Genomic DNA, 12,971 nt, shown 5'->3' with positions numbered 1-12,971 from the left:
TCACTTCTTGTTGTTCAGAGGCATCCACAAGAAAATGAACGGTGCCAAAACCACTTGCTAAAGTTTTTTCATATAGTGTCCTGTTAACAAGTAGCTGTAGACAAAAATTACTGAAAAATGTACAAGACAATTATCATTAATACTATAGAACAGCTATCTAGCCCACTAGCTAAAGTTTTTTTGTATAGTGTCCTATTAACAAGAAGCTGTAGACACAAAAGTAATGAAAAATGTACATGACAAATATCATTTATACTTCCCATAAGATCATTAAATTTAAAGGAGTCTTTAATTCCTTTCCTGATTTGGAATTAGAAATAATAGAAAATAACAAAGGTTAATTGTCATAATTACTTTGGTTCTTATGATACAGTGGCATAAACAGCAATAAACAGGCATTGTGGCTTACTTGGTAGCGGTCCCATGTTTGCTTGTAGCCAAGTACTACTCTTGTTACATAGATGATAAGTGCAGCTGTTGCAATAACATCAAGCATAAATGCTGATCTGCATGTTAGAAAGTAGTAACTGTTAGTGTGCTCTTGTATGATTAATCCACTATTTTTCTCTTAACGAGACTAGTTGGATTAAATTATATTGTGGTACTCATAAGAGTGATAAAATCATGGCTGAATCAAGACGATTGAGACTCCTCTAGAAGATTATTACAAACTCTTTGGCATAAAAAATTTAGGTGTCACAATAAACTTGTAAATGAGATTTTGGTTATTGCATATTTCCATCCCCACTATGCATATGTACATAATTTGGAGAGTTCTTGCATCAACTCAGAAATAGACTTATCAGCAGTATTCATCTTTACAAATTTGTTATGCAACAATTAGGAGAGGTTTAAAAGATAAGCCACTGAAACTATCAAGTAACTGAAGACCAGAAGCAACCACAAATCAACTGGAATATTTTAAGCACAGTATGGCAGGAAACTGCTTTGATACCACTGTAATGTCCCACTTTGTTGTGGAACACTAGAAACTAAACTGTAGCAATCTATCTTGTTTACTTTTAATTAAAACTAAAAGTATTAAGTTTCTTTTATTTGTGTGATCTTTTAGAGCTAGACAGAAGTTGTAGAATGGTTTTTTGTTTGTGTTTTGCAATGTTTGAGATGATAAACATATATGAACTTAAAATAACCATTGCCTTCAAATATCAGTCCTAAAAATCAATCAACATAATTTACAAATTAGGAAAGGAAGTTTCCAGAATTATTTATATATCTGAAATTCAAGTTTGCGGTATGAAATGAACCCTAGTTCTGCAATATGATTTTACAAACAGATTTTAGGCATATCCATAAACTGTTCTCTGAGACCTTGAAGAAGAATGGGCTAGAAGAGCTGCTTGCAGGTTTGATTCAGAAGGTGGAAGCCACATAGGTCACTCAGCAAATGAGTTGCAGCAGCTACAAATCCGTCTTTTCCACTCCCAAACTATTCCCAGATGTAAAGTCTGTTTTAGATGTCCAAAAGTGCAGAAGTGCGTCTTCAAAATCTAGGTGCTTGAACCTAGAAACACTTCACTTTGCAAAAACTGGTTTGGTCCGATGTAGTTCTGATTTTGCTATTGTAATCACTCAAACACTCTGAAGTATGGGGAAATAATTTTTATAAACTTTTGTTAATGATAGAGCCTTGCAACCCAAAGACCGGACATCATCAAAATAGTCACTCTAGCTCCATATATGGCCAAGAAAGGGATCGGCTAGACAAGTAGGCAGCATACTCAAAAAATACTCCACAAAATCCTTTCAATCCCTTGAAATCAGCTACCAAATCTGCCCTTTCCAACTGTAAGGATGAAACTAGCCAATACCAATACTAAACAGCGTAATGATTTCTATGAGCTCCAATGTTGTCCAAGAGGGGTTGGCCTAACAAGGAGACACCTCACTCAGAAAATTGCTTCAAAGGTTCATAAATCTTGGAAGCTCTTACAAAATCTGCCTCTTTCTTTGTCAGTGAAGAAAAACTGTTACAACCAACATCAAACAGCAGAGGTAATGACTTTGAAATATGCCCAAGAAGGGGTTGCCCTAGCAAGAAGGCACCTCACTCAGCCATAACCAGAAAATACACTTCAAAACTGATTTTCTTTGGTGCCCAAATGAAACTCCATAAGTAAAGCTTCCTCACACACCCTGAGAAGATCTTCCACAACCGCACATGTGATGACTTGTGTAGTTTATCTCCACTGTAATGTCCCCAATTTTTCAAAGTGACAATTAGTTAAATTAATTCTTATTAAGTTGTCCAAAATAAATATTATTTAAAAGGATGACATTATTAATTAATTTAATTATTAAAAAAAAAGAGAGGGTAAAATAATATTATGAAATGTCACTTTAGCTATCTCTGTAGGCAAAATCAAAGGCTAGGAGATGATTCGCTAACCAAGGGGGACTTTATTTAGTCATCTATTTGGCCTTGGTAAGCTTATAAGGTGTAAACTTTATAATATTACATTATAAGTCACTTTTTCTAAATTGGAAATATTTTATAAAGTGATTTTATAAGGAGGGTGATCTAATGCTAATATTATATTATAAAGTTACTTTTACCTTAAGTGGTAATAATACATTAGAGTGACTTTATAAAAGATGTTTATAAAGTAACTTTATTAAAAGAGGATTAATAAAAGTTAATGATGAATTATAAGTTTCTCCCTTGGGCACCCCTCTCTAGACATAAATGAGAAATAAAATTTAATTTAATAATGGCCCAACTTATGATAATGGAACCCTCAAGCTGAGCACCCATTTGGAGGAGGAATATTCTCTTGGAATCATGGAATTTTGGAGCGCTAACTTGGGCGTGGGAATTTGGGAAAAAAAGAGACTTCACGGGAAGATTTTTTGGCATTCTTGTTATTCATTTTTTGGAGCTCTCAGATAATTTTCAGATCTGCATAGCAAAAGCAGCTTTGGAGAAGTATTGGGGACGAAAACCTCTAGTATTGTGGTGTCAGGATGAAATCCCTCTCACCAAATTGGCAAATTGGACATTCAAGAGTCTACTTTTCAGGTCATTGAGGACCAATTTCAGTAGATTTCAGGGTTTAATCGGCAACAGGTTGCATTTACAGTCAATTGGAGAAGGTTTGGTGGTCAACTACAGCAAAACTTTCATCATTTAAGCCAACCGTACCTTCTTCAGCTAAACCGTACCATTCCCATTTAGCCTAGAGTTTGGTAAAAATAAATACAAGGGTTTCAGGTCTGCAAATTACATTGATTCTCATTGTTGGTGATAAGGAATAATATTGCAACAGTTATTTAGGAGAAATAAGGTCAATTGTGATTAGAATATTCAATAAATCAGAGAAATTCTTCATTATTGGAAGGGTTCACCTGGCAAGAATTCAGAATTCCATCTGGGTCTACTTAGTACTCAAATTGTTTTTGGTAATTCGTTCTAGAGTCAATTTGGAGCTGATTTCACACTCAGCAAGCTATTACATCAGCATATATTGAGTTCAGTCAAATAAGGAGGCTCAACCAGGCAAGCTCAAGACTCCTGGTATGCGAATTTGCACCTTGAACAAATTAAATTGTCATTCTTGTCAAATTTAGATTGCTGTAATAAAAAATCAAAGTTCTGATTTTTAATTTCAGAATTAGTTTAGTCTTCTATTTGTATTGTATCTACTGTGCAACATTCCAAAAGTCAATAACACACAAGATATCCTCAAAATCTTTTCAAAACCAAATTTCCAACTGCTGGTCAATGAAATCAGACTTAGAAATACATATTAGATTGTTCCAATCAGCATTCGGCATCTTCCATCCACAAGCTGCTCCAAACCCTAGGGTTCAGCTAAGCTCCTCTCAAGAGGCACAAGTGAAACAATATCCAACATGACATAACCTACCCCAAAATGTTTTCCAAGTACCTTTTTTATAAAAATCCAAAACCATATGCCCTAATTAGGGTTTCTTTCCCAAGCTCTCTTTATGGTTTTAATTTGAGTTTATTTAATTTTAATGTCTCGCTAACACCATTTTATCATTTCTAACTCCACTTGGGGTGCTGTCCAAGGAAAGTGACTTTATTATAAAGTCATTTTCATAACTTCATAATTCTAGCTTTTTAAAGTCACCTTTTAATATCATTTGCAATATTACAAATAACCCCAACATAAAGTGAACTCCACTTTCTCTCTCCTAAGGTGTCCATACTCTCTCTAGACTTAAGTGAACTTTGGGGGAGTATGTCTTGTGTTTTATTATAGTTTTAACTTGACAACATTGAGTCATCGTAATTAATAACTGATACCTCCCAATCTACCTAAGCAACCCATCTAAACCAAGAGAAAATCAACCCAACATGGGTCCTTTGTCCATCCTGTTAGTCTACGAGGCCTTGGTGATAGACTAATTCTGATTGGCTGATGTTGGCTAAGAAGGGGACATTACAATGCAATATCAATACTTCAAAAATCTTAATTAACCACGCATGCAAGCTCTAGCAAGTAACAACACAAATGAACACACGATTTACGTGGAAAGCCCTCCAGGAGAAAACCAAGGCAAAATATTGCATTTGCAATGAGAACTTCTTACAAATTTTGTAGGCAGCAGCCCACAAGAGACACCAATTCCCTCTAGAAGATTTGTAGCAGCCAACCCCACTCCTTCACACAAATCTGCCCACTCCTTCACACAAATCTGCCTTGAACTTCTAAATCTCCACTTAAATCTGCAATATGATATTCAAACTATGCTCACAAATTTGTACTAACTTCACATGAATCTGCACTATGAACTTCAATGATCTTCCCTCACAAATGAGTTAGCTTCAATGTTGCATCACAAAGTGGGATAAAATGAATCCCATAAATTTGCTCAAATATTTGACAGATAATTTTTGCTATAACCCTTTCTTTCTTGCCTTCATACACCAGTAAATCTTCTCTTAGTCAAAATGATATTGCAATTGAGTTGATGGATGAAATGTCCTCCAAACCACCTCTATTTATATCCAAAGAAAGCCTCTTCAAGCCAACGGTCATACCTCTTCAAACATGTCGGCCAGCATGGTCATTTAATTCACTTCACCAAGGTTGTCCATCAACAAATTAATATTTATTATTTTTATTATTAAAACTCCTTGAAAAAACTTGGGTGCCTGCAATGAGGTTGACCCTATTAGATGGGGCACACAAAAATTATTAAATTAAATTCTCTTAGTCAAAGAGGTAGGCCCACTTGCTATCCCATATTTAAATCAATATAATTACCCTAAACAAGGGTGAACTTCCACATAGGGTTTTCATTAATATTCTGCCTTATGATTTAATTCTTCTGCTCTTAGGAAGCAATAATGTCTGCTCCAGAAATGCCTTCATCTCTACCTTCATTTCTACTCTTATTAATGGCACAACTCAACAATATATCATGGATTCTTAGCTCCAAATCTGACATGACAATCCAAAAATCAGCAATTTGACTATCTTAATCACCTTTATTTGAAGGAGGAATAGTTGTTTCTATATGATATATCCTTGGTCATTTTTCTTTTCCCTTGTTTCCCACTTAAGTTTTTTTTTAAAATTTTCTCATCTTTAAGCAAACAAGACAAAGCACTCAAATTGAGAGGTGGTGTGTGATAACCCCTAAAGGTATCACATAATGTAAAAATATTTGCATAAATATATTTATAAATTAATTAAATAAATAAATTAATGATTAAACTAATAAAATATATTTAAACATATAGTAAATATCAATCAGATATTTAATAGGACAAAAGAGAAATTATTTAAATAGATCTTTGTAATAAATAAAAATTAAAAAAAAATAATAATAAAAATAAAATAAAAATAATAATAAAATGAAAATAATAATAAAAAAATACATAATAAACAAACAAATAATAAACAATTATATATTTAATTCCCCCCACACCCGATCACCTCCGCACAAGAGGTGCGACAGTGATTACAGCCTAAGCTGTGATCACCACCGCACCCCTCCATACAGAAGGGCATTGTGAAGGGGTATAACCCCTCACGGGAGACTAATAAATATGGGGGAAAGGAAAAGGAAGGAGTAGCAAGCGGGTGGGAAAGGAAGAAGAGAGAGTGGCTGCATACGAACAGGTATGCGGGGTATGCTTTTCACACAAGGTTATTAATATGTTAATATATGTAAATAGAATACAGGGTTAGTAAGCTATGACAACTTGCAGTATTTAATTAATGAATATAAGTAATGTGTTAACAACAACGAATGTAGGTAATTAGCATGTAATGTTATTTACTTATTTAATGAATACAAGATACAGATTAACGCGTTAGGGAATGAACATGTTAATATAGATTTAATTAAGGAGATTAATAACAATATGTTGATAGTTAGGTATATTTAAAATATATGTAAACAAATACATTGTTAAGAATATATGTGAAATACGAAATGGAAATAATAATAAATTGGCAAATACAATATAAATAGGATTAAATAATGAAGGCCATGGGGGGGGGGGGGGGGAACTCCCTGATGCCTAATGGAGGGATACGCGAATCCCTGGTTGGCAGTATATATATATATATATATATATATATATATATACTGATGATCTATATGCATATATGAATGGCTTGGTTGACATGTTCATCCAAGAAGAGTTGGATCTGGCCGGTCCCCTCTAATGGACTTGGGTGATGAGGAACATCACCCAAGGCAAGGAATTGACTTATGGTCTGCCTTGGATGGCTTGGGTGTAAGAAATTACACTCAAGACAGGAATCAAATTAAAACCTTGGTTCCTGGATGGCTTGGATGTAAGAAATTACATCCAAGACAGGAATCGAATTAACCTTCAATTTCCTGGATGGCCTGGGTGTAAGAAATTACACTCAAGACAGGAATCAAATTAAAACCTTGGTTCCTGGATGGATTGGATGTAAGAAATTACATCCAAGATAGGAGTCGAAGTTCACCTTCGACTTCTTGGAGGGCTTGGAACCAAGATGGGTTCCAAGAAGGCAAGCTTCAGGGCAGCCTAAGAATATATTGCCATATGGCGTCCGTATCCTTTTTATTAGATAAAAATTATGATTATGTTGATTAACTATTAAAAATAGATTGCAAATTTAAAAATGGTTCATTTATATATTTATATGTTGTATTCTAACAATCTGTTTTGCAGGATAATGATCTCTAACTAGTAGGGACATTACAGTGGTATCAGAGCATAATCCTGCCAACCTGTGGGAGGGATTCTTAGTTGATGATCACATATTAGAGGAAGAAAGGTGCAAAAGCAATGGCCGATCAATTAGCCAAACAGCTTCAGGCCTTCATGGAACAAACCAATGAGAAATTCGAAAGGATGAGCCAATTAATCATCCAAAGTACAAACAGCAACAATAGAGATATGACAAACCCTAGGAGAGAGACACACTCTAATCACGCCGATAACGAACGATCTCCTCAAAGTTCTAGACAAACAATTCCCGAATTTCTACCTAGAGAGGAACGCGCGGGAGAGGAAGAGGAACCAGCCACACTTGGGGTAGAGGAGATTGCCCAAATTTATGCCAGATTAGAGCCGGAAGTTCAAAGAGTAGTTTCCTTCAGAGACTTCTGTGAATCCAAGGCTAATGAGGGTAGAAGAAGGAAGCCTATGGGTAATGACCTCAAAGCTAAAATCAACAAAATGTCCTTACCATGCTTTGATGGGTCAGGTAAAGACATCGCCCAAGCTTGGGTACAAAAACTAGACATATACCTCTCATACAGTCCCATGACCGAAGGAGATGCTATAAAATTTGCCATACTACATTTAACAGGAGCAGCCCATAATTGGTGGCACAACGGTCTCATTACCCTAGGACACAAAAATGTCTCCACCTACAATGAATTTACCCAAAAGCTCATCAGTCGGTTCGACCAGAAAGACTCCGAATGGTACTTTCAAGAATTAACACACCTTAAGCAATTAGGAAGCATTGAAGACTATATAGACCAATTCCAAAATTTGTCAGTAATGGTCCCCGACCTATCTCAGAGAAGGCTTACCTACATGTTTTTAGAAGGCTTGAAAGACTCTATTAGAAATTTTGTAAAACCCCTGGAACCACAAAATTTAGGGGAGGCCATTAAAAAAACTAGGATGGTCGAACTTAGTGCTCCCAAGAGTACCACAGCCAAAACACCACATAGAAATGCAGTGTTCCACGATCATTGGGGACGGGGAGACGCGGGGACGCAGGGACGGGCTTCGGGGACAGGGGGACAAAGGGAAAAAGTTTCAGGGACGGGTTTTGGGGACGGGGGGACTTGGGCCTGGGAGGGGGAAACGCGTTTCCGTGGAACACTGTAGAAATGAGGGATTCCAGAAGGACCATCGGGAGAGGCCCTGCTGCTTTTGCAAGAAACCTTGGAGTGTGAATCACCAATGTAAGGAGAAGGAGGAACTCAAGGAGAAAGGGTTATGTTTCAAATGTAAAACTCCATGGGGGAAGAGGCCATGAATGTAAACAGGGACAAATAAATAACACCGAAGAAATACGAGACGAGGAAAGACCTTATAAAAGGGCCAGATTTGGGAACAACGAATCAAGTACCTTGGCTGTCATCACCCAAGGGAGTGAGAATAGATGCTTCAAACTCAAAGGAACTATCAAAGGACAGAAAGTAATCGCATTAGTTGACATAGGAGCCTCACATGACTTCATTAGTAAACACTTAGCAGCAAAAAGAAGGTTGAAAACGCAAGAGTTTGAAGGGTTCGAAGTAATCATGGGCAATAGAGTCATAGACAAATGCACCAAAATTATACCTCAATTGGAAGTCATCCTTGGAGGACATACCATTACAAGGAACTTCTTTGTGGTGAACCTAGAGAATGACATCATTTTGGGAATGCCATGGATAAACTCGTTGGGACGATTTACCATGGATAGTCCCAATCGGGAGATATGCTTCCAACATGAAGGGAGAGAGATAACATTAAAGGGGATTCCCGACGGCTCTCCAAAGATAGTATCATGCAATAAAATGGAGAAAATCCTTAGACATGATCAAGGAGAGTGGGTCGCCCAATGTATGGTCTTGGATAGATCTCCAACCGGAAGCCAAATCATTCAAAATGATATACAATCCATCCTTGAAAGACACAAAAAAGTCTTCGAAGACATTCCTCCTGGGTTACCCCCAAAAAGGGGATTTGAACATTCCATTGAGCTAGAAGAAGGAGCAAAACCGGTCATTACCACTCCTTACCGCCACCCCCACAAATTCAAAGAGGAAACTGAAAAAACCATAAAAGAATTATTAGAAATGGGACACATCCAGCCAAGCAGCAGCCCGTTTGCTTCATCAATAGTATTGGTCAAGAAGAAAGATGGGACGATGAGAATGTGCATAGATTACCGAGCCCTAAATAAAAAGACTATAAAGAACAGATACCCTATCCCAAGAATCGATGAACTAATGGATGAACTCCACGGAGAAAAATACTTCTCTAAAATCGATCTGAGGTCGGGATATCATCAGATTAGGATGAGAGAGGGGGATACCCAAAACAACATTCAGATGTCACTATGGACATTTCAAGTTTTTGGTTCTACCATTCGGCCTCACTAACGCCCCGGCCACCTTTCAGTCATGCATGAATCATACATTCAGGCAACAATTACGGAAATCCCTTCTAATATTCTTCGATGATATACTCATTTACAGCAAGACTTGGGAAGAACATCTCCTGCACATTGAGGAGGTATTGAATATCCTTGAATCTGAATCCTTATATGCTAAAGCCTCCAAATGTGAGTTTGGGATGAGGGAAATCATCTACCTAGGACACAAAATTAATGAGGCAGGAGTAAGCGTGGATGAGGAAAAAATCAAGGCCATCAAGGAATGGCCTACCCCTAGAACATTAACACAACTAAGAGGGTTTGTGGGACTATGCAGCTACTATAGACGTTTTGTAAAAGGATTTTCCAAAATAGCAACACCCCTCACCGACCTAACCAAGAAAGGAGCTTTCACATGGAATGACCAAGCCCAACAAGCCTTTGAACAATTGAAAATAACCATGAGCTCGTGCCCAGTATTAGCCATTCCTGACTTCTCTATACCTTTTGAATTGCAATGTGATGCATCGGGGGAGGGAATTGGGGCAGTCCTCATGCAAAAGAAACACCCCATAGCCTTTGAGAGCCGCAAACTTACCCAAGCAGAAAGACTCTATTCCATCTATGATAAAGAAATGCTAGCCATAATGCATGCCTTGGCCAAATTTCACCAATACCTCGTCTGTGGGAAGTTTGGTGTAAAACCGATCATAACAGTCTACGCTTCTTCTTGAGCCAAAGGGACCTAAATGACAGGCAACAAAAATGGGTGAGCAAAATACAAGCCTATGACTTTGATATAGAATATGTTAAAGGGGTGAATAACAGGGCAGCAGATGCATTATCCTGAAGGGCACACCTCAATGCCCTTACCAGCCTCTCGAAGGATTGGAAGGAGGAAATCCTAAAGGAATATAACCTCAATGCCCTTACCAGCCTCTCGAAGGATTGGAAGGAGGAAATGCTAAAGGAAATCTTGGAGGGAAACCTTCCCAATGAAGACTTTAAAGTTAGGGGAGGCCTCATCTTGTACAAAGGAAGGGTATACTTGACCCCTCAAACCAAATTCAAGCACAAGCTCCTAAAAGAATTCCATGATAATCCCTTGGCAGGTCATCAAGGATACTATAAAACCTATAAACACATAAGAGAAAAGTATGCATGGAAAGACCAAAAAAGAGATGTCCAGACATACGTACAAGAGTGTCTAACTTGTCAAAGAAATAAAATCGAACTCACTTACCTAGCTGGATTGCTTCAACCATTACCTATTCCCAATCAGAAGTGGGAGAGCATTTCGATGGACTTCATAACAGGGTTACCAAAAACACAAGGGAAAGATAGCATTTTTGTGGTGGTAGACAAACTCACGAAGTATGCCCATTTCCTGGCAGTCTCCACTGAATACAAAGCCTATCAAATAGCCGATTTGTTCTTCAGGGAAATTTTCAGACTCCAGGGACTCCCTCTCAATATTGTCAGCGACAGAGATAGCAAGTTTATTAGCCAATTCTGGCAGGAACTCTTCAGAATGGCAGGAACAGTCTTGACCCCTAGTACCAGTTACCATCCCCAAATAGACGGGCAAACCGAAATAGTAAACAAGTGGATAGAAGGCTACCTAAGGAATTATGTTACAGGGAAAACAAGCGGCATGGGTAAAATGGTTACACCTAGGAGAACATTGTTACAACACGACACACCACATGTCAATCAGGATGAGCCCCTTCCAAGCCTTGTACGGCTATGAGGCCACAAGCTTTGGAGAACTAATAAACCAGGAAAGTAAAGTACCAAGAGCACAAGATTTTGTTGACCTTGAAAGAGAATCTACAACAAGCCCAAAATCAGCAAAAGATCTATGCAGACATAAAGCGTACGGAAAGGACGTTTGAGGTTGGAGATCTGGTGTTTTTAAGACTACAACCATACAAGCAATCTTCCCTCAAGAAGAATGGGGCTGAAAAATTAAAACCCCGATTCTACGGACCCTATAAAGTAACTCGAAGGATTGGGGAAGTAGCTTATGAAATAGAACTTCCAAAGGACAGTAAAATACATAATGTGTTCCACGTCTCCCGCCTCAAAAAGGTTCTCGGACAACACTTGATTCCATGCAGTGAACTACCACCCTTAGATGATGAAGGGAAACTCACCTTGTACCCTGAGGTCATTCTGGATACACGGAAGAAGGCACTAAGGAACCGGACCATTACCGAACACTTGATTAAATGAAAGAATCTTCCCCATGAGGATGCCACTTGGGCAAAAGAGGAAGATCTTAAGATGCTTGAGGACAAGCAAAATTGAGATGGAGGGACTGTGATAACCCCTAAAGGTATCACATAATGTAAAAGTATTTGCATAAATATATTTATAGATTAATTAAATAAATAAATTAATGATTAAACTAATAAAATATATTTAAACATATAGTAAATATCAATAAGATATTTAATAGGACAAAAGAGAAATTATTTATATAGATCTTTGTAATAAATAAAAATTAAAAAAAAAATATAATAAAAAAATAATAATAAAAATAATAATAAAATGAAAATAATAATAAAATAATACATAATAAACAAAACAAATAATAAACAATTATATATTTAATTTCCCCCACACCCGATCACCTCTGCACAAGAGGTGCGACGGTGATCACAGCCTAAGCTGTGATCACCACTGCACCCCTCCATACGGAAGGGCACCGTGAAGGGGTATAACCCCTCACGGAAGACTAATAAATATGGGGGAAAGGAAAAGGAAGGAGTAGCAAGCGGGTGGGAAAGGAAGAAGAGAGAGTGGCTGCATACGAACAGGTATGTGTGGTATGCTTTTCACGTAAGGTTATTAATATGTTAATATATGTAAATAGAATATAGGGTTAGTAAGCTATGACAACTTGCAGTATTTAATTAATGAATATAAGTAATGTGTTAATAACAAGGAATGTAGGTAATTAGCATGTAATGTTATTTACTTATTTAATGAATACAAGATACAGATTAACATGTTAGGGAATGAACATGTTAATATAGATTTAATTAAGGAGATTAATAACAATATGTTGATAGTTAGGTATATTTAAAATATATGTTAACAAATACATTGTTAAGAATATATGTGAAATACGAAATGGAAATAATAATAAATTGGCAAGTACAATATAAATAGGATTAAATAATGAAGGCCATAGGGGGGGGGGGGGGAACTCCCTGATGCCTAATGGAGGGATACGCGAATCCCTGGTTGGCAGTATATATATATATATATATACATATATATACTGATGATCTATATGCATATATGAATGGCTTGGTTGACATGTTCATCCAAGAAGAGTTGGATCTGGCTAGTCCCCTCTAA

At 37.1% G+C, this 12,971-nt stretch overlaps 1 protein-coding gene across 2 annotated transcripts in view; it reads right to left on the bottom strand.

The window, feature by feature from the left end:
- LOC131066456 (uncharacterized) overlaps positions 1 to 12,971 on the bottom strand; it is a 316,657-nt gene that overhangs the window by 21,311 nt on the left and 282,375 nt on the right. The window contains exons 10-11 of one of the 2 annotated variants that reach the window (XR_009111667.2): positions 410 to 506; positions 5 to 80 (exon numbers count right to left, since the gene is read on the bottom strand). Coding sequence is in view for 1 of the 2 variants with exons in the window: in XM_058001209.2 (XP_057857192.2) it covers positions 5 to 94; positions 410 to 506 (187 nt within the window). In the remaining variant the exon portion in view is untranslated. Of the gene's footprint in view, positions 1 to 4; positions 95 to 409; positions 507 to 12,971 lie in introns of both variants that reach the window. The other variant, XM_058001209.2, reaches the window with a different exon arrangement.

The sequence above is a fragment of the Cryptomeria japonica genome, chromosome 11 (assembly GCF_030272615.1).
Source record: "Cryptomeria japonica chromosome 11, Sugi_1.0, whole genome shotgun sequence".
NCBI lineage: Eukaryota > Viridiplantae > Streptophyta > Pinopsida > Cupressales > Cupressaceae > Cryptomeria > Cryptomeria japonica.
This window is presented reverse-complemented; position numbering and strand designations above follow the sequence as displayed.